The 21008-nt window shown below is 48.1% G+C and overlaps 1 protein-coding gene across 1 annotated transcript in view; it reads right to left on the bottom strand.

Moving 5' to 3' along the window:
* SLIT1 (slit guidance ligand 1) overlaps positions 1-21008 on the bottom strand; it is a 166430-nt gene that overhangs the window by 130906 nt on the left and 14516 nt on the right. Inside the window, exons 2-4 of the mRNA XM_027112183.1 lie at positions 15780-15851; positions 13470-13541; positions 7190-7261 (exon numbers count right to left, since the gene is read on the bottom strand). Of these exons, the coding sequence (XP_026967984.1) occupies positions 7190-7261; positions 13470-13541; positions 15780-15851 (216 nt within the window). The remainder of the gene's footprint in view (positions 1-7189; positions 7262-13469; positions 13542-15779; positions 15852-21008) is intronic.

Here is a 21008-nt window from a genome sequence, read left to right on the forward strand (position 1 = left end):
CAGGTCACAAATCCTCTGAGCTTGAATTTCTTCATCTGTAAAAGGGAAAATTCACTGATTTCCTGAGCATCTACTATGTGCTACCGAGCTTACACCTGACCTGAGAGGGAGTTACACCTCTCTTGAATCCCCACGAAAGGCTGTGAGGCAGACATTATTATCTTTATCTGATAGAAGAACAAACGGGCTCAACGGGGTTCAAGGAAGTGGCCCAACATCATTTATCTAGTGTTCACTTTAACTCAGACAACAGAGGTTTTCCATTGCATATAAAAACTGTGAGGTCTCCTATCATAAAAATATTATACTCTTTTTATCCAACACCTGGGAAATACAAAAAAAGAAAAAGCCACCCAGAGATAACCCCTGTTGGCATTTTGTAGTCATTTTCCTGTGCATGCTTTAGAGTGATTTGTTTAGTGACCATATTGTCAAAACAATTTTGCATCCTGGCTTTGGTATCACAAACATTTATCTGTGTTACTTTGTCTTTCATAAAGGCCGTTTTTGATGATGATATAAATTTTCCATCAAGTGTATGTACCAACATTTACTTAACCACTCCCCCAAGGTGAGGCATTTCAGTTGTTCTATATAGTTTCAATATTCCATATTTCAACATTCTGAGTTATGCTGCAATGAACATGTTTGTGGTCATATTTTATTGACTTTAGGGTCAATCCCCAAACGTGAGATTTCTAGGTCAAGGTTTAAGCCCATTTTCAGACTTCTTATGGTCCCTTGAAGGCCTGGTGTCTAACTCCAACCCTATTACCAGACTGCTCTGTGGTCCAGGACAAATTGCCTCTCTGGGCCGCACGTCCCAAATGTGGAAAGAAATGGACTAACCCAACACGTGGAGAAACATTGGTGAGGAATAACCAGCAAGAGGATTTCAACTGCCGAAGCTACACAGACAAAATCAGTTGAAACGTGGGCCACACCACCTGATGTGCTTTGTGGCCACACCTCACCCTGCACATGTGGTCTCCCTCAAACTTGTTTTCATGCTGATTTAACATACGGCCTCTGGTGAAAAAAAAAAAAAAAAAAAAAAAAAAAAATCCATGATTTGCTCCAGGTGGAAAGTATTAGTAATGGATTCCCTCAAAGCAGAAGAAAGGTCAACAGATGAGAGGCCAGAAACGCCAAGCCCTGCATCGTCTCTTTCCCCCCTCCTGAGGGTAGGCCCCAGAGTGTGACTACACCAGGAGGTCCCATAGCCGCCAGCACAGCTCCTTGGCCCAGAAGTGAACTCCTGACCAAGCATGGGCCAACCAGCATCCTTCCCCAGAAATCTGGGCTGGGGCTGGAGACTCAAGGAGATCTGAGCTCCAAGGTCACAGGAAGTAGGAGGGGAGTAAGCACGGTGGCCAACCAAAGTCATGGTGGAACTGAGATGCTGCTGGTAAACCCAAGACACTGGTTTGCAGGGAGGAGTGGGACAACAAGGTAGACAATCAGAAAGAACTAGAAACATCCCTCACACCCTTAGTCCCAGCTGTGCCTCACTTCCTGTCATGGGAGCCCGTGAGTCTGCTGCTTGTGCCTTTATACTACCCCACCCACCCCAACTCACCAACCTGCAGGGGTCCTGTTTCTGGAACCAGGAGTGCCCGAGTGCTCCTCAGCCAGACCACTGGGAGAGTTACGAGAGATGTTTTGGAATGCCAGATGCTCAGGTCGATGGATTGGGGGTGCAGGGAAGGTAAAGAATATTAGCGGGGCTTCCCTGGTGGCGCAGTGGTTGAGAGTCCGCCTGCCGATGCAGGGGACACGGGTTTGTGCCCTGGTCTGGGAAGATCCCACCTGCCGCGGAGCAGCTAGGCCCGTGAGCCATGGCCACTGAGCCTGCGCATCTGGAGCCTGTGCTCCGCAACGGGAGAGGCCACAACAGTGAGAGGCCCGCGTACCGCAAAAAAAAAAAAAAAAAAAAAGAATATTAGCAAATAAGTCTTTAAGCACTTGCTCCTGTACCCTTCCCTATAACCATCACCAAGGTGAAAAATTCAGGGCCCAGACAACAGGGACAAACAACCAGATCAATAAAAAGTTTATTTAATCATTTCCCCCCAGAATGTGCCCTTTTTGAGATGACCTGAACTGGAGAGGCATCAGGAAGTACTGCCCCTGGTCATGAATTCAAGTTCTAGGCTGCTATAAGCAGGGCATGCTGCACAGGAGTCCTCCCCAAAGTCCCATCAGCTTGCACTCCTATGCTTAGAGGTGGGCTTAAGAAATAACAAGAGGAAACAAAAAGACAACCTATGGACTGGGAGAAAATATTTGCAAACGATGCTACTGAAAGAGATTAATTTCCAAATTATACAAACAGTTCATAGAGCTTAATATCAAAAAAACAAAACACCCGATCAAAAAATGGGCAGAAGACCTAAACAGACATTTCTCCAAAGAAGACATACAGATGGCCAACAGGCACATGAAAAGATGCTCAATATTGCTAATATTAGAGAAATGCAAATCAAAACTACAACGAAGTATCACTTCACACCAGTTAGAACAGCCGTCATTAAAAAGTCTACAAATAATAAATGCTGGAGAGGGTGTGGAGAAAAAGGAACCTTCCTACACTGTTGGTGGGAATATAAATTGGTGTAGTCACTATGGAGAACAGTATGGAGGTTCCTTAAAAAACTAAAAATAGAGCTACCATATGATCCAGCAATCCCACTCCTCGGCATATATCCAGAGAAAGCTCTAATTCCAAGACACATGCACCCCAATGTTCATAGCAGCACTATTTACAATAGCCAAGACATGGAAGCAACCTAAATGTCCATCAACAGATGAATGGATAAAGATGTGGTATATACACACACACACACACACACACACACAATGGAATATTACTCAGCCATAAAAAGAATGAAATAATGCCATTTGCAACAACATGGATGGACCTAGAGATTATCATATTAAGTGAAGTCAGAAAAGACAGACAAATATCCTATCATATCACTTACATGTGGAATCTTAAAAAAATGATATAAATGAACTTATTTACAAAACAGAAATAGACTCACAGACAAATAGAGAACAAACTTATGGTTACCAAAGGGGAGAGCAAGGGGTAGGAGGAGAGATAAACAAGGATTTGGGGATTAACATATGCACACTACTACATATAAAATAGATAAACAACAGGACCTTCCATATTCAATATCCTGTGATAAACCATAATGGAAAAGAACGTGAAAAAGAATGTCTGTGTATATATATAGATATACATATAGACATAGATACAGATATAGATGGATGGATATAGATAGATGGATAACTGAATCGCTTTGCTATACAGTAGAAAATAACACATTGTAAATCAACTATATTGATACTTCAATTTTCTTTAATCGTTAAATTAAAAAAAAAAGAGGAGAGCTAAAGAAAATAGTCTCCCTATACCCAGACCCAGCTATGCTCCTGGATAAGGAAAGGCTTAGAGTTAGGGGCCAGATGCCTGGGAAGCAAAGGCAATAAGTGTTAGAGAAAGATTCTGGCTATAGAGCCTAGAAATACTCCTTTGCCCTTGGAGCCAAAGGGCAACCAAGCCTTCCATCGGGGGCGGGGGGGTTCTTCCTCTAGAAATCCCTCTGATGACTGCCGACTGGCCCTGTCCCCAAGGCAGCCAGCCCTGGGCCACCAGGGTGAAAACATCCAACGTTTCTGGAGGCTACTGCCTGCCCTGGATCCCAGCCCCGCAGGGTGCCAGGAGTAGGAGTCAGGCAGACTCCTGTCCCCTTCAATCGCTCTTCTACTCCTTGAATAGAGCTCCTTGTGCCAGCCTTTGGCTGTAGAATCTGGGTATTTAAAATTCATTAAAGCGCAGAAGTCCTTTTCTCCAGGACTCCTCTTAAAATATAAAGCCATGAAGAGCACTGGGCAGGGTGTCCAAAAGGGCTTCATTACTGGCCCTGTGGAGGTCGTTTCACCTCTCCAACCTTGACGTTTGTCAGCAGTAAAACCAGAGACACTGTCTGCCCTGCAGGGTCACAGGAGTCAGACAAGACAGCGTGCACAGGAGGACCAGCTCCACCGCAGGGCCCTTCACTCACCCACACGTCAGGGACACAAGGAACGTCTGCTGCAGGCTGTCCTGGATACTGTACGTGCTCAATCTCAGTTCAGCCTCAGGAGAGCCTAACAGTGCACAGGTAAGAAAAACTCCACCTGAGTTACACCATGAAAAACCCAGGACTATATGACGCTTGACTTCCTACTCCCCTGCGCTACCTCCCATTCCACTAGGGATCCTGGTTCCCCAGACACCGGCCAAGAAGGCAGCCACACTGGCCACACGGTATCACCACTCTCAGGTGGGGGCCCAGGGACATGCAGGGCGCTGATGCCCCTGATGAAAGGTATACTCAAGTGCTGGAGGGAGAGAGAGAGACCCCTGCAGAGCTGTCCTCTCCCCTTCAGCCCTACGAGCTGGTGGAGGTTATGGCGAAAGATGCTGGCCCCTCAAACTGTGAATAGAGCTGGAGGTGACTGCAAGCAAAAGCCGGGAGGTTTGTGGATTTAGATTCACACGATAGGCTCTTGGATATTTTTAAATAAATGAGGGATAGATGGAAACAACCTATGTGTCCATCAGCAGAAGAATGGATAAAGAAGATGTGAAATATATATATATATAATATATATATCATATATTTATGTATAATATATATTTATATATTGTATATATTATATAAAAATATATTATATATATAAACATATATATAAAATATACAGTGGAACATAATTCAGCCATGAGAAAGAAGGAAATCCTGCCATTTGTGACAACATGGGTGGACCCTGAAGGATTATGTTAAGTGAAATAAGCCAAAGACAAATACTGCATGGTATCACTTATATGAGGAATCTAAAAAAAGTCAAACTCATAGAAACAGACAGCAGAAAAGTGGTTGCCACAGGCTGTGGGATGGGGAAATAGAGAGGTTGGTAACAGAGTATAATCTAACATATAACATGATGACTATTGTTGATAACACATTCTTAATACAATTGAAATTTGCTAAGAGAGTAGAACTTAAATGTGCTCAAAAAGAAGAAGATAAATATGCGAGGTGATGGATATGTTAATGAACGTGGCAGGGGATCCTTTCACAATGTGTATGTATATCAAATCATCAGTGTACACTTTAAGTATATTTCAATTTTATTTGTCAATTATACCTTAGGAAAGCTGAAATTTAAAAACAAATTTTAATTTTTTTTTAAATAAAATAAATGAAGGAGGATCAAAGCAGTGCCCAGAGCTTAACAGCAACTAGGCACATGTTCCAAACCCTGGACGGTGAAGGGCATCAATGTGCTGAAGGGAAGGGAACCCAAGCAGGCAAATAATGCTGGGAGAGTGGGGGCCAAAGTTTGAAAGGCTAAGGGGGCTTAAGAGAAGGAAAAAGAAAAGTACAGAAGGAGATCAAGAGAAAAAATGTTCAGGATGAATTTTTGCAGAGAGGCAGAGCTGTGATAACTGCTGCAAGAGCCAGCTCCGAGAAAAGACAGGGCGGAGAAAACAGGAGCTGCTGGGGCCAAGTCAGGACAAAGCCAGCTGCCAGCACGGGACCAGTAACAGCATGGACCTTGTGGACCAGCCCTGGCCCACAGGTTAAAGGGATGTTAGGGTGGCTGCACCTGCTAGGAAGGGTCTTGTGCCTTCAGCAATCAAGGAAGAAAAGTAAGGCACTCACTGTGTGTGCCTGGCACCAAAGGACCAGCCTACCAGTTGTAGGAGGACTGACAGTATGAGCCCAAGGGTAGCAAAGACCAGCAGAAGGGATCATCACTGAGGGATCATCTCCATTTCTAGGGAGAGGCCTCCAGGCCAGGAGGAGGAAACAGGAAGAGACTGGAGAGACCATTTGGACAAATTGAAAATTAGAGCTCTGCCCTAAGGACAAAAACTGGAAGGCAGGATCAATGAGAAATTCTGGAGCTGCCTGCAGACCACTGGGCTTATCAAGAGGTGGCAATCATGACAGAGGTGGAAGGAACTAGCCATGTTTAATCAGAGGGGAGGAGATCAAGCTCCAGACCCCACAGGCACGCCTCTCAGCACTCAGGTAGCCCCATGGTGCTGACTCCCACCCAGCCCCCACCCTTCAGTCCTACCTGCACCACCCACTGCACCTCCAGACTCACCTGCACCTCCACCTAGGAGGTGTCCTATACTCTTCTTTAGGGGAGAACCGGCAGCCTCAGCATCTCACACCGTGCTTTGCTGGGCATGCAGAAGGTCCCAACCAATGTTTTTTCAGGTTGTTAATGACGACTAAACCTCCCAACTCAAAATTCAAAAACCTGACAGCCCTTCAAAAATTGAACAAGAGTACTGTACATGGTTGTTCTAGGTACTTACAGAAAGCAAAGCTAGAGAAATCATAAATTATTAGAAAGTAGATTTAGGGCTCAAAGTTAAGAAAATGTTTCTTTTATGCAGATCTGTCCAACAATGGAATTGGTTCCCCAAGGAGGTGGTGAACTCCCCATCACGAGAAGTAGCCAAGCAAAGATTAAAAGACCATACATACGCTAAGGAGCTGCAGAAGAGAGTCCTCAGGTAATCTCTAAGGTCCTGTCCTGCCCAAGATCCCACAAAATGAAATGTACAGGAGAACAATTACAGACATATCTCGTAAATCATGGAGCAGCAGAATTGGCCACTACCTTTTAAACTTGAAAGAAGTACATTTACAGCAAATACAAGTATGACTTTATGCCATGGTTAATAAGCTCACAGACCTCATTACTCTGAGTTGAAAACAGAAACAGATCCAAGAAGGGCTTATGTGAATGAATATTCCCCCCAAGGCGGGTTACCAAAGGCAGCGAGAGATGCATGAGTACGGTCCTCTCCATAAAGTCTGCCATCATGGCTGACAAGCTTGCCCACCCCGAGGACATTCCCATACCACACTGTCAGGGGCAGCACACAGAATTGGATAGACTGCCAATTTTGTCAAGTGCTTGCCATGAAGAAAGGCCCCGCAAAGCACCTTCCTACAGTAAGCCGGCCTTTGATGCCCTGAACAATGCCTGCCAGGTGAGGAGCACAGGTGTCATGGTCATGGAGAGTCCAGGCCCCACTGACCACACACTGCCCCCTCAACCAGGTGAGAGATAAGACCACAGAGAGAGCTTTCTTCCATGAAGCGTCACTCACAGCCTCGACAGAGCCTGGTTATTCTGGAACAGCAGTTCTGGTAATGCGTACAGCTGGTTCCGGTTGAGTCGTCTAAAAAAGAGAAGAGAGGAGGAGTTGGAGCTGGCCGGGGAATCCAAGGGACTTTTCAGAAAGCACTGGATTCAGAGTCAGAGGGCCCAGGGCTCAAATCCTAACATGTCACTGTATAACCCCAGAGAATCCCCTTCCCGGAGCCTCCGTTTCTTCATCTATATAAAGTGGGAATTCCGCCATCCAACCCTTGGGGAGGACAAGAACATCTCTGAAAGCCCCTCAACCAAGGACCTGACATGGAGTGGGCAGTCAGTAAACAGAGCTCTTTCCTTCTGTTACGCCCTCCCATACCCATCATCATCATCACTTTATATTTGCAAGGCCCCGTGTAATTAATCAGGCACTGATTCAAATATTATCTCAGTTTGTGAGCTGGACACCTGACTACCCTTGAAAAGTGAGATACACCCTAATGGGATAGGACTGGCCACAGGGCTCTGATTCTTTATTGCTTTCATCCACATTTGGCTCAGTGGTGACTCAACTTTTTTACTGTCTGCTTTAGGTCTTTTTTCAGAATGAAAATACCTTTATTGATTTTTTTTATTTATGAAAATGCATGCTTAATATTTTTAAAAGCCTCAAATAATAGAAGAAAAAGCATTCGGCCACCTGCATTTTCCTCACACAACAATTTGTGGATGTCTTTCCATGCCAAACAACAGAGGATGACACTTTTAAACATTTTATTTTTAGTATGTCCATCATTTTTTTTAATTTTTAAAAATTTTTTATTGGAGTATAATTGCTTTACAATGTTGTGTTAGTTTCTGCGGTACAATGAAGTGAATCAGCTATATGTATACCTATATCTCCTCCCTCTTGGACCTCACTGCCCCCCACGTCCCACCCCTCTAGGTCGTCACAGAGCACTGAGCTGAGTTCCCTGTGCTATACCACAGGTTCCCACTAGCTATCTATTTTACACCAGATGGTGTATTTATGTCAAACCTAATCTCCCAATTCATGCCACCCTCCCAGTTCCTCTATTGGTGGACAGACAACTATTCAGTATTATAGACACAGGCAGGAGTGAGAAGTCTGGTTCTGGAATGTGGCCTGAAAAGACAACGCAGAAAGGACTCAGACTTGTCCCAGGAAGGCAGTGAAGTTTAACCAGACTCATCTTGTCACCTTAGGCAACCAATTCTCTGACACTGAAGTGTAGCACTCCAGCCCAACTGGGGTGGGGGGCAGTGACACCTATAAAGTATGGAACCTTGGTAATCACACTGTGTCTACGGACCACGTGCAGGGACATCACCAGGGAGGTGGTAAGAGCTGCACTATCCCAGGCTACCCCAGAGCTGTTGACTCAGGATCTGCATCTCAACCAGGTCCCCAAGTGATCTGGGTGCACGTCAAGGCTGGAGAAGCACTAGTGTAAAATGCAGCCCCTGCCCTCCAGTCTACCGTATACATTTTTTTTTAATTTTTATTTATTTTATTTTTGGCTGTGTTGGGTCTTCATTGCTGTGCGCAGGCTTCTCATTGTGGTGGCTTCTCTTGTTGTGGAGCATGGGCTCTAAGCACGCAGGCTTCAGTAGTTGTGACACATGGGCTCAGTAGTTGTGGCTTGTGGGCTCTAGAACGTAGGCTCAGTAGTTGTGGTGCACGGGCTTAGCTGCTCCGCGGCATGTGGGATCTTCCTGGACCAGGGCTCGAAACCGTGTCCCCTGCACTGGCAGGCAGATTCTTAACCACTGCACCACCAGGGAAGTCCCTCTGGTCCACTCTTGTGTCACAGAGCCCACCACAGTGTCTGGCACATAGTAGGCGTGCAACACATTTATTTGCCAAATGAATACATGACATTAGCTGAGCTCAGCTAGAGGCACAAGAGAGGTTTGGGTAAAGCTTTGGGGGGTCTAAGAAGATGTCCCCACATACGGGGGCTGTCAGAGGGCTATCTTTTTTTTTTAAATAAGCTGATCTTTAGATATGTAACCAATTTTCTTTCTTTTTTAAAATATTTTATTTATTTATTTATTTGCTTACTTATTTTGGCTGTGCCAGGTCTTAATTGCAGCATGCGGGATCTTTAGTTGCAGCATTCAGACTCCTCAGCTGTGGCATGCAAACTCTTAGTTGCGGCATGCATGCAGGATCTAGTTCCCCGACCAGGGATTGAACCTAGGCCACCTGCATTGGGAGCGTGGAGTCTTACCCACTGGGCCACCAGGGAAGTCACCATCAGAGGGCTATCTTTGATGAGAAGGTGAGGTTTTGAAAGTAAAACTGGCAAAGTAGATTGGGAGCAGATCCTGTCTGGCCTTGAGGGCCAGGCTAAGGGGTCTGAATTTTTTAAAAAACTTTATTCTATAAATTTATTTATGGCTACGTTGGGTCTTCACTGCTGTGCACAGGCTTTCTCTAGTTGTGGTGAATGGGGGCTACTCTTTGCTGTAGTGTGTGGGCTTCTCATCGCGGTGGCTTCTCTTGCTGTGGAGCACAGGCTCTAGGCACACGGGCTTCAGTAGTTGTGGCACACAGGCTCAGTAGTTGTGGCACACGGGCTTAGCTGCTCCGCGGCATGTGGGGTCTTCCTGGACCGGGCTCGAATTCGTGTCCCCTGCACTGGCAGGAGGATTCTTAACCACTGTGCCACCAGGGAAGCCCTACCATACACTTTGAATTTCTCACAACCATCTCCTTTAACAGTTCTAGAGGATGATAAACCAACTGGAAAAAAGCTTTCTTTTGCTGGGAGGAAGGAAGAAATATAATTCGATGTAGCCAGTAGTAACTGGTCTGTGGTTACCTCCTAGGAGGTCACTTTTCATCTGATATGTGAGAAAGGTACCATTTTCTAACACGGTACAATTAGGGTTGCAATTTTAGACAAGCTGTGAGAAGTTTACTCTAAAGGGCAGGCTCCTAGGGAAACACATCACTGCCTCGGAAAAAAAGGGACCACCAATGTAATCTTAAAGCAACAGGAGTAGACATCAGATCGCTCCAAGTTCCTTAACCTCGTCTAATAAATTAATCCTGTATTTACACTGCCTGGAAATCACTGGGTTTTGTTTTGTTTTGTTTTCCCCCAAGACCTTCTCATTTTTCTGGCTTTAATTTCTGAAAAACACTTAAGAGGAAAAGGCTAGTTTAAATAGCTAGTTTAAAGTAGAAAATCAAAGGAGGGACCCAGTGTGGTGAGGGACCTTCAGGAAGCTAAGAATAACAACAATAGTAGTGAGTCCCAACTAGCCTTACCTTACTCTGTGCCAGGCACCAGAATAAACGCGTTACAGGCATTACCTCACCATCAGAGGGAAAGCAGAATGAAAAGGTGCGTTTCTCTCTCTTGAGTACAAAGCATCACGGTCATGCACATACCCTCCCGTCTCCTCCCAGAAACAACCCCAGGGGGACGGTCTGACCACCACCATCTCACCACGTGGCTGGGCTCTCAGTTCTCAGAATATGTTTGTAGACTTCGTTGAGCTGTCTCTTTGATAGCTGAGGGGACTGGGATGCCCAGAGATGAGTGGCTCACCCAAGTCACCACCGAGTGGGAGAGGTGGGTTCTGAAGCCTGCCTTTCCCCATCTCCCACCTCGGCAGCCTCCACGTTACACGGTCACCCTCAGCCGGCCCAGGGTGACCGAGCGCCCCACCCCCCAACATCAGACAACCGATGCCTGTGACCCACCAATCCTCACGGCCGGCAGCACCGCACACTTCTGCTTCTGCTCTCGAGTCTGTAACTGCGCACAAGAACCAATCATGTCTGTTCCCAAGCTGTTTATGCCAGAGGTACTTATAATTATATAATTGAACTGACAATTACCTAAATGAACGAAATATCAATACTAGCATGAAAAGAGAGAGTCATCTCTACAAAAACTGGTTGAATGCCTTGGTAAGAGTCAATAAAAGGAAAGTTGTTAATTAAAGAGTTGTGGAATTAAGTAAAAGACTGGGCGGCAGGGGGCGAGCAGGGGAGTCATAAAAGAAATTCAGAATTCTCCTGCCAGATTGCTTCCAAGGGCCTTCCAAGAATCTCATTCCACCTTAAAGAAACCAAAACCAAAAATCGTAAGCAGGGTATATGTGTGTGGTTTAGGCGAGGAAAATAATACAGAACTCCAATCAGCATCTCACACTAAAAAGTAAGACCTTGGCCAAAAAAAAAAAATAAACAAAAACGGGGGCGGGGAGGGTCAGTAAATGCACATTATATATTTTAACATAAAATGAAATGTTTAGAGTATGTATGGGTTTTATGACTCCCCACTTTATCCAACTTTTATGATTAACTGATCCACCATTGGTCTCTGACAAGTCAGAGGAGAGGGCCATCCACGGCCAGCACTGGACGTCCCCAGGGACAGAGCAATCACACACCCCAGTAACTGCCCACCACGCAGTTGCTGGTGACCCACCCCGGAAGAAAGGAACTGGAAAAGGACAGAAGGGACAAAGTCTGCAGTGACACATTATGACTCAAAAAGAAGCACCATGCCCAGCCTTGGGTGGCAGCAGCAGATGTGACATGGGCCACCAGTCATGTCTAGACTCCTTCCCACCTTTCCTCCTTCCCCAGGGCATGGCAGCCCCGGAGCTGGAGCCAGAATGGGTTAGGACCAAATCATCCCCTCATAACCAGGTCATGAACGCATATTTTGTTCTGAGCATTTTAAAGAAAACTAACACAGGATGAATTATCTGTTCTAGCTTTGGGCTCCTTACGGCTCCATTTTAGGCCTGGATGAGGAAAAGTTCAACTTGGTTTTTCTCCAGGCAGCAGGAAGGCAACCATATTCTTTCCAGTTATTTAATACCTTATTTATTTAATACCTTATTTTCTTTGAAGTAAAAGAGAAAAGTAAGGTATTAGGTTACAGCCATTAAGAGCTCGGGCTCTGGAGGCAAAATGATCCGGGTTCTAACCCCTGTTTCTGCACTTAACCATTTAATAATCATCTCATAAAGCAAGTGCCTTAACTTCTGTGCACCTCCGCTTCTCTGTGGTATCTGTAAGATACCACTGACCACAGTGTTGTTTTAAGGATTAAATGAGATATTAGAGGACAAAGCACTTATCTTGGTGCCTGGCATAGAGTAAGGCAATCAATAATAGCTATAATTATCATCATAAACTCATTGGAAAAAAATCCACAAAAAAAGAAAAGCCTAAAGAATAAAGTTAACTGTTATCCCACCACTCCAGGTGATGAGAGCTAATAGTCTCATTTATTTTCTTCCTCCTGTATTCTGTACATATACAAGTTGATTTTATTTACACAAATGTAAATGTGTAAATAAAATCCTGCCTTTCATTTATTAAAATCCTGCCTAGTATAAAGGTACTTCCTGCCTTTTCCACTTAATGTGATATTGTAGACATATTCCTATGGCCTTAATAGTTCTTCAGAAATGTGATTTTATATCTTATATCTCCACCAGAATGGGTGTTTCCAATTTTTTTGTTGTAGTTAAACAATGTGCAATGAAGATCCTGATATATAAATTTTTAGCCATGTCTCTGATTATTTCCTTAAAATCAAATGGACTTTCTGGTTCAAAAGGCAGGAACTTTAGAACTCTTGACACCTACAGCCAAACCAAAGCAGAAAAATGAGGCCGGTGACCACGATGAATGTGAGTGGCCATCACCTACCTCACCCATACTGCCTTCTTTTTTTTTTTTCATTATTGCCAATCTGAAATCTGGTAAAAACTGATCAAGACCTATTTTAAAACTCAAAAGCCCCCTAAGGAACAAATGATGCAAATCAGAAAACAACACCTTCAGTTCTGTGTTGTGGCCTCAAGCACCCAAGACACTGCTCCTAAGGGCTTCCCTGCGGTTGGTCCCCCCGGCACACTAGTGCTTCCTTTAAAGCCTCACAAATCAATAACAGTGGTTATGCCTGGAGTATAAGATCATAGGAATAAATTTCACTTCCTCTGTACTGTGTGGATTTTGTGCCATGATGCGTTCTCAGGGAAAAACAACAAGGATAGCCTGTGTTTAGAATATGCAGTGAGGACACCTCCAGCTGTCTCTGCCATCATCTCACGATGACGCTGCGACCCCTTCCACGGCTACAGCTGCCCCTGGCCCCCATTAGCAGGCGGGAGGCAGGCTGGGCATGCAGTCCTGTCCCTGAGCACCCCCTCCTGCCACCAGGCTCAGCCTCTCGAGTCCACGCGGCGCCAGTCCCCACCGCCCTCCTGAGCCTGTGCCCACAGATACTCACAGCCGCTCCAGTTCCTTCATGTCGTCGAAAGCCCCGCGTTCCACCACTCCAATCTGGTTCTCCATCAGCTGCCTGGGGAAGGAAAGAGACAAGAACAGCTCCGGGACGGTGGACGAGGACTCCTAGAGACAGCTGGCACAAGGGAGTGAAACAGGAGCAATGCCCACGACGCACACAATCCGAGCCCTGGCCTGAGCCAACAAAACTTCCTCACAGCTTTGCAAGTTCCCGACACAGGCTCTTCAACACACCCAGCTCCAGCAGCCAGATGTGCTTCCGGCCCTACCCATGCTAACCCTCTGAAGCTGCCTGCATGGCAGAAGGCCACAGGCCACCAGAGCACCAGGCCATCGCTCCAAAGGCATGCTCGGGGAAGCCCGCACCCAGGCAGTGGGGGCTGGCTCTGTGCTGCTGGCGCATGTGCCCTTCTCCGGCCCAGAGCGTGCATGTCCCGGGGAGCAGAGCAGGGGAGATCGGCCAGTAGCGGGGGGAGAGGAGCATGTACCAACTGGGTCCAGCCCACACGTGCGGCAAACACACTCTGCAGTTGGCAGACAACACCCCCGCTGCCTGCTCCCCTGCTCCGCCTGGCCACATCTGCTGCCTACTGAACCACCTGGCTCTGGGGGACTCTGCCCCTCCTTACCACCAACGCGCCCTGAAACCCAGAACCTCCAGCTGGCAGGGCAGCACTCTTCACCGTCAGATCACTTGCTGCGTGGTAATTTTTGAGCTCATCAAGTATGTCTTTCTCCCGTGTTTTCCCCTCCCTACTCTCAAGCAGGTGGCTTATGTGCTCCTGCAAGCGCCTCAAATGAAGTTTGGGGCTGGGCAGGGGGCAGAAGCTGCCACCAGACACTTCTCTTCCTCTGCTTTGTTTCCAAAAACGCTGTGCTGTTAAGGAGCTTATGCTGGGTGGTGTGCGGGGAGGTGGGGGGAAGGGTAACACCAGGCAGGAGGGAGGGCTTCCCCAGACTCCGAAGAGATTCCTCAGCCTGGGAAGGGTTCCGAAGTCAGTGATTCTGGAGACACAGAGACCCCTTCCCCAGAGCCTGACAGTTACAATCCCAGAAAGGATCGACCACAGGGTCACCAGCTCCTCCAAAGACCTTCCGAGCTGCAAAGTCCATAGTTCTGAAAGAACTGAGGCCCCAGGACCCCTGCATTACCCTGGGAGTAGGGAATGAGGGACCCAATGACTGTCTGCTAATGAATTTCCTGCCAGCCAGGTGGGATGTGGGCTCAAAGTCGAAACTGATGCAGAGAAAATTTTAAAATGCCCTTCCCTGCACACCTGAGTTTGTGGGCTGAGACACCCTCACATCAGAATGCACGCATGTAGGGGTGTCTCTGCACCCCAAGATCAACAGAGCAGGAGCGGGTGAAGGGATCCACCCCTTCCCCTTGCTCCTCAGCCCTGCACAGCCTGACAAGGCAGGTGCCTTCGCTGGTTGGTGGCCACCCCGACAAAGTCATGCCTGCCACCTCCAATGTCGGCCACTATCAGGCACCTGAGGGGAGTCACCTCTGTCCTCAACGGCTCCCAGTCACTTCCTCCTCAAGTCAGGGGGTCTGTGGCCTTGCTGGGAAGTCTTTCTGGGGCACAAGTTCAAAAGAGCTGTGGAGACTGTTATAGACTGAATTGGGTCATCCCCCCCGCCCCAAAATTCATACACTGAAGTTCTTACCCCCAATGTGACAGTGTTCGGAGATAAGGTATGTAATTAAGGCTAAATGAGGTCGTAAGGATGGGGCCCTAATCTGATAGGACTGGTGTCCCGGTAAGAAGAAGAGACAGCAGAGATCTCTCTGTGTGCACACAGAGGAAAGGCCACGTGAGGATGCAGCGAGAAGGTGCCCAGAACAGAGGCCTCCCACAGACCAACCCTTACGGCACCTCGATCTTAGACTCCCAGCCTCCAGAACTGGGAGAAAATTAATTTCTGTTGTTTCAGCCACCCAGTCGCTGGTCTTTTGTTACGGCAGCCTGAGCAGGCCTGGTCTTCCTTCACCCCAGAAGCCAGCCAATGGACAAGGCAGCCCCATCTTCCCAGGTCCTGCCAGGAAGTGACTACTGGTGCCCACTCCACGCCCAATTTTCTCAGCCATATGGGAGACAGTGGCCACTCTGGGTCAGGACTTGGCACACCTCCACCCACCCGCTCACGGCATCCCAAGACTGACTGCGCAGGGGAGGGGCCCAGCTGGCCTACAACCCTACGACCCACAACCAGGGCTCTGCCGTGAGACCGCCACTGAGGGGAGGGGGCAGGAGAAAGGTTATAAACTGCAGCAGCATGCCATACTCACAGCACCCGCAGCTGCTTGAGTCCCGCAAAGTCATTCTTATGGATCCGAGTGATTTTGTTGCCGTTGAGTTCCCTGGGGGAGAAAAGGAGAGAAGGAGATGGTGAGCTGCCCAGGTTGCCCCCAGGCCAGGGCTCCACTCCGAGCTCCCTCTCCACGTGGCTTAAGTCAACCATCTCGCCAACGGGGCTGGGTGCTTCCCAGCCAAGCCCCGGGACCCCCAAGTCTGTGTCGTCCTAACAAGCCGGGACCTCTTTGCAGCAGATGTTTGACCAACAGGAACGCACAGGGCACGGACTCACTGCTGGGAGTGCTGTGGAACCCCAAAACGCAGCTTTTGCCCTGAAAGGGCTCAGTCTCGTTGGAGAGACAAGACATTCACACAGGAAAGAATTTAGAAACTAGCCAATTAGAGAGGCTCTTCAGGTAGAATCCTTGCTGAGCCTCAGTTTCCTCATCTATAAAATAGGGATAATAACTGTCTACCTCATAGGAGTAACATGAGGCATAAACAAGCAAAGAGCATGGCCTGCACCTAGAAAGGGGCCCCTTGGGGATACCAATGCCATCATCTGGTGGCACTGGTTCCCACAAGCTGTCCAGATTCCGAGCAGGAGAGCGCAGGGAGGGCCATGCCATTTAAGGGGACTGAGGAAGTGGGACTCAAGCTGAGGTCCAAAAGACAAGGCAGATCTGTAGCAAGAGGGATGGAACGGACACTCCAGGGAAGGAGAAAAGCCGGAGTATCTGGAGGGCTGGGAGCCGTGGGAAGCAGGGTTGGGGGAAGGTGGGTCGAAGCCAGAGGGCCTGAGAAAGGAACCAGAGGAAAGACAGAGAGCCAGTGAGGCCTCCGGGCAGGAGCTGCCATGAGGCCAGTCCTGCAGCGGGGACAGGAAGGCAGGGCCCAGGAAGGGAGGCCGAGCCCCGCAGTGACTCACACCACCAGGGCCTCCAGCCCTTGCTCCCTCCCAAGACCACGTGCTCCTCTCTCAGCCCTTCCAGTCATGCCCTGGGCACCTTGGACATGGACCCCACCTCCCACCCCCTCCCACCCAGCCTCTGCTGGCCACTCCTCTTCACAGGGAGCTGGCCCAGCCTTGGAAAGGCAGGCCACTCCAGGGGTCAGGCACCCCACTCCCCAGAAAGTTCTTCCACTGAGCCACACACAGCGGAATCTCACTCAGGCCCAGCTCCAAACCCAGCTGTCACCTCCACATCTCACCTGGCTTCCTGTGCAGCACCGTGTCCACAGCCACCCTGCCCCCTCCTCTTCCTCACCATCATCGCGACCCCCATACGCTTAGCAATAACTTAACTGATCTCGCGCGCACACATCCACGCGCACAGACACTCACACGCTCTACCTGCGGCCCAGTCTCCTCATTTACCAACTCTGGTCAAAGGTTCCAGGTGTTTCCGCCATCCCAACCCAAGTCCAAGCTACTCTGAAAAACCGCAAGTTCCCTTTCCTAAAAGAGTTTCAGAAGTGTGATGTTCTAGAGCTGCTTCCACTAAGAACAAAATGTTATTGGTTTCCACACACTCTGGGAACTGGGCTTTGCATACATCCTTACAAGATGCTGGAAGGTAGTTATCGCGCCCATCTTACAGATGAGGAAAAAATGTCTCAAAGAGGTCTTCCCGAGGTCACCACCTGGTAAAGGACAGAGCAGGGATCTGGACCCGTAGCCGTGTGATCCTAGGGCCCAGGCTTCTTCCACCAGGACAGGCTCTCTCCCCAAGTTGACAAGCTGATAATTTATTCAATTCATCACTCTCTCTGTCCTTCCCCTGGGCCTGGCTCCTGATCCTTTGGAGCAGCTGGAAAAACTCATTCCCTGTTCCTCAGCTCTTTTCTAACAGGATCTCTCTGAGGGGTTTGAGGTCTCTCCAAGGTAACGGGGCCATTGGTGAGAGCACCAGACTGAGCCCCTTCCCGCCCTAAATGCTGGGAGGATGTCTTCTCCACGTGAGATGGGCTCTTTTCAATGTAAAGGCCTTTTTTGTTGAATGAAATATTCTTCCCCGAAACGGCCACCTCTGAGCCTCTCTTTGCTGCTCCCCCTGCCACACGACCTCACTTCAAACAAGGAGAATGTCATCTCAAAGCTCTGAAGACTGGTTCCCTCCACAAGCAGGCGGTTCCCTCTGGGCTATCCAGCTCAAACTTTCATCCCTGAACCCAAAACCACAAGGAATTTGGGGTGTTTTTATGGGGTTTTTAAAAAAGATTTATTATTTGTTTATTTTATTCATTTTTGGCTGTGTCAGGTCTTAGTTGCAGCAGGCGGGATCTTTCGTCGCAGTGCACAGGCTTCTCTCGAGTTGTGGCGTGGGGGTTTTCTCTTCTCTAGTTGTGGCCCGCAGGTTGCAGAGCACATGGGCTCTGTAGTTTGCAGCACGTGGCTCTCTCGTTGAGGTGCGCGAGCTCAGTAGGGGTGGCACGACAGCTCAGTTGCCCCACGGCACGTGGGATCCTAGTTCCCCAACCAGGGATCGAATCCGCGTCCCCTGCACTGGAAGGCAGATTCTTAACCACTGGACCACCAGGGAAGTCCCGGTTTTATGTTTTTGATTATAATATATGTCATCATTGATTATAAAAGCAAAAATATTAAACTTAAGTGGACGTCGACAGAGCCACGGTTAGTTAAATTTCAGTACATCTGTGAAACTGAATGCCATGCAGCCATTTAAAACAGTACAGATCCCTTTGTATTGACAAGGGAAGATGTCCCTGATACAGCCCCTGGGAAAAGGGTTTCAAGACAGCTTGTATGCCCCGAGCCCACTTATGTAAAAACTCACAGGCATATCAGTAGAGGTCTATGCATAGAACCAGTTCGCTGGGGGCTGTTCGCTGCATGTGAGTGCCTGTAACCACTGAGTGCTGGGCCTTAAGGGGACTTCAGCTTCCTTTTCATACTTTTCTGCATTGTTTGAAATTTTTTAAGAGACATCTCTATTTTTAAAGTCAACAAAATAGGCAAGTTATTGTGCTGAAAAATACGAGTAACATATGTACATTATTGAATTTTTTCAATTACCTTAAGAATAAAGAAAAATCACACATTAGCTCATCACCCAGAAAGAATGCCTTGTTAATATTCTGGAATATTTTCTCTCAAACCTGTTACCTTTGGATGTAAGTTTTATCGAGTGGAGATAATATGACAAATATTTACTGAAGACTTGCTATTTGCAAAGCATTTTGCAAGGTTCTGAAGATACAAGAGTGAATGAGACATAAATGGTGTGCCCGCCTTCTGCAATGTCATTCCCTGCTCGTTCTCCATTTACGATTTTGATTGGTATAAAGGATCCCTTCCGTTGGATATATCAAGTTACTGGGCATGCCCTGATTCTCTGTCACTGGAACATCTGAGCTGTTTTGGTATTGTTCGATTATAAATAATACCGCATAAAGCTTGGTGGGCATTTGGGAGGAATATGTTCCTAGAAACGGAATTAGTCAAAGGTCATGAGAAATCTTGAATTTTACAATCATTCACTCACTCCTTCTCATGGCAACCATGGTTCATCAGGCAACTGACTACAATAATTATTCAATTCACAGACGGCAAAACTGAGGCAAAGACAGACGTCAAGACTTGTCTGAACAAGGCAGGGCCCAAATGGAACTCAGGAATCCCTGAGGATGGAATTCCCATAAGGTGGGCAGGGTGGGGTGGGGAGTTCGCAGGGAGTACTGATGACATGCTCATCTACCTGCCTCTCTTCTCACCTTTGGCACCAGGCTCCACTGGGCAGACTCTGGGGCGCATTCCTTAGCCATCAGTGGATTCCAACCCCTCCCCCTCACCTCCTGCACCCCACTCCACCTCCACTCAAGAAAAGACCTGGGACAGGCAGGCACAGGAGGACAATGGTACAGACAGCAGAGCAAACACAGCCCCCCTCTCGGGAGGCCCTGCTGGTGGCTTCCAGGCAAGAATGTCGATGGAAGCCCAAGCTCCCCCAGACCCCAGCCTCCCCATCAGCTTTGGTCTGTAACCTGGAGCTAAGCTAAGCGCCTCCTCTCAGGGGACAGCCCTCGAGAAGGCAGCCTGTGAAGCAGAGGCAGCTCTCATCGGGTTCGCAGGTCTGGGGCTGCAGCTTAAGGAGTCATTAGCGCCACTTAGGCTGAGAGAATGGCCTCCACGGTCCCCTCCCTCTCCCCTCAGCCGGGCAGCCCAACAGGATCGAGTTTCCAACCTCGAGGTGGCCCGGCCACCTCCCCTGGAACCCTCAGCACAGGCTGCTGGAATGAGGCGAGGAGGTCATTTTTCTCCGGTGCCTGATTCCTCCAACAGGTGCTCCTTGAGTGTCGCCATGGAGACCCCTCCCCAGCAAGCCGCCTGGGAAAACCAGAGAAGCTGCTGTGACCTTCAGACCTGTGCAGCCAGAGCAGGCAAGTGGGGTGGGCCCTCTGGGGCAATTCCCGTCCTCGCTTCTCAGGAAGAAGCCAGGATCCAGAGCTACCCTGGGGTCCCTGAGGTTCTGGCCACCAGGGCCCACATCCACCACTTCTCTTTATTGGGCGCCTCTGTGTGCAGGCTCTGAGCCCAACTCCAAGCATGTTTCATCTCATTTCACCTGCACAGTAGCCTACGAGATGAGTCAAGTTCTCTCCATCTTGCTGATGAGGAAACTGAGGCAGAGATTGGTGAAGCAATTTGCCCAGTGCCACCCAGCTCATAAGTGGTGGGGCCAAGACCAAATCCCACTCAGGCCAACGTGAATCCAGGTTCTTTCCCCTTCATCATGATGCCTCGTGTTGCTGGATTCCGTCGAGGCCACCCCTCACCCTGAGCAATCATGCCTTGGACAGAGCCGAGGAACAACTTAGACAGACATCCTGGGGCCCTATAATAAGACCGTGTGCTCTGCCCAAACAACAACATCAGGGCAGCTTCCCAGCCAGCCGAGCTTGGGCTTTAGAGCCAGACTATCTGGCTTCAAATTCCTACTCTACGATCACTAGCTGTGTGACCCTGGGCACAAAGTTTAACTTCTCTGCGCCTCAGTTTCCCCATTTGTAAAACGAAGATAATGATAACACCCACCTCTTAGAGATGTGGTGAGGTTTAAATGACTTAACTATTTCTAAAGCACCAAGAGCAGTGCCTGGCATACATAAATGCTCTCTATATCAATATTCCCTGCTGCAATTATTTTTACTACTACTATTGTTGCTGTTGTTTTGTTTCCCTCAAGGACCATGGCACCACT

The sequence above is a fragment of the Aethalodelphis obliquidens genome, unplaced genomic scaffold, assembly GCF_003676395.1.
Source record: "Aethalodelphis obliquidens isolate GAN/ISIS:26980383/991018 unplaced genomic scaffold, ASM367639v1 scaffold11, whole genome shotgun sequence".
Taxonomy (NCBI): Eukaryota; Metazoa; Chordata; class Mammalia; order Artiodactyla; family Delphinidae; genus Aethalodelphis; species Aethalodelphis obliquidens.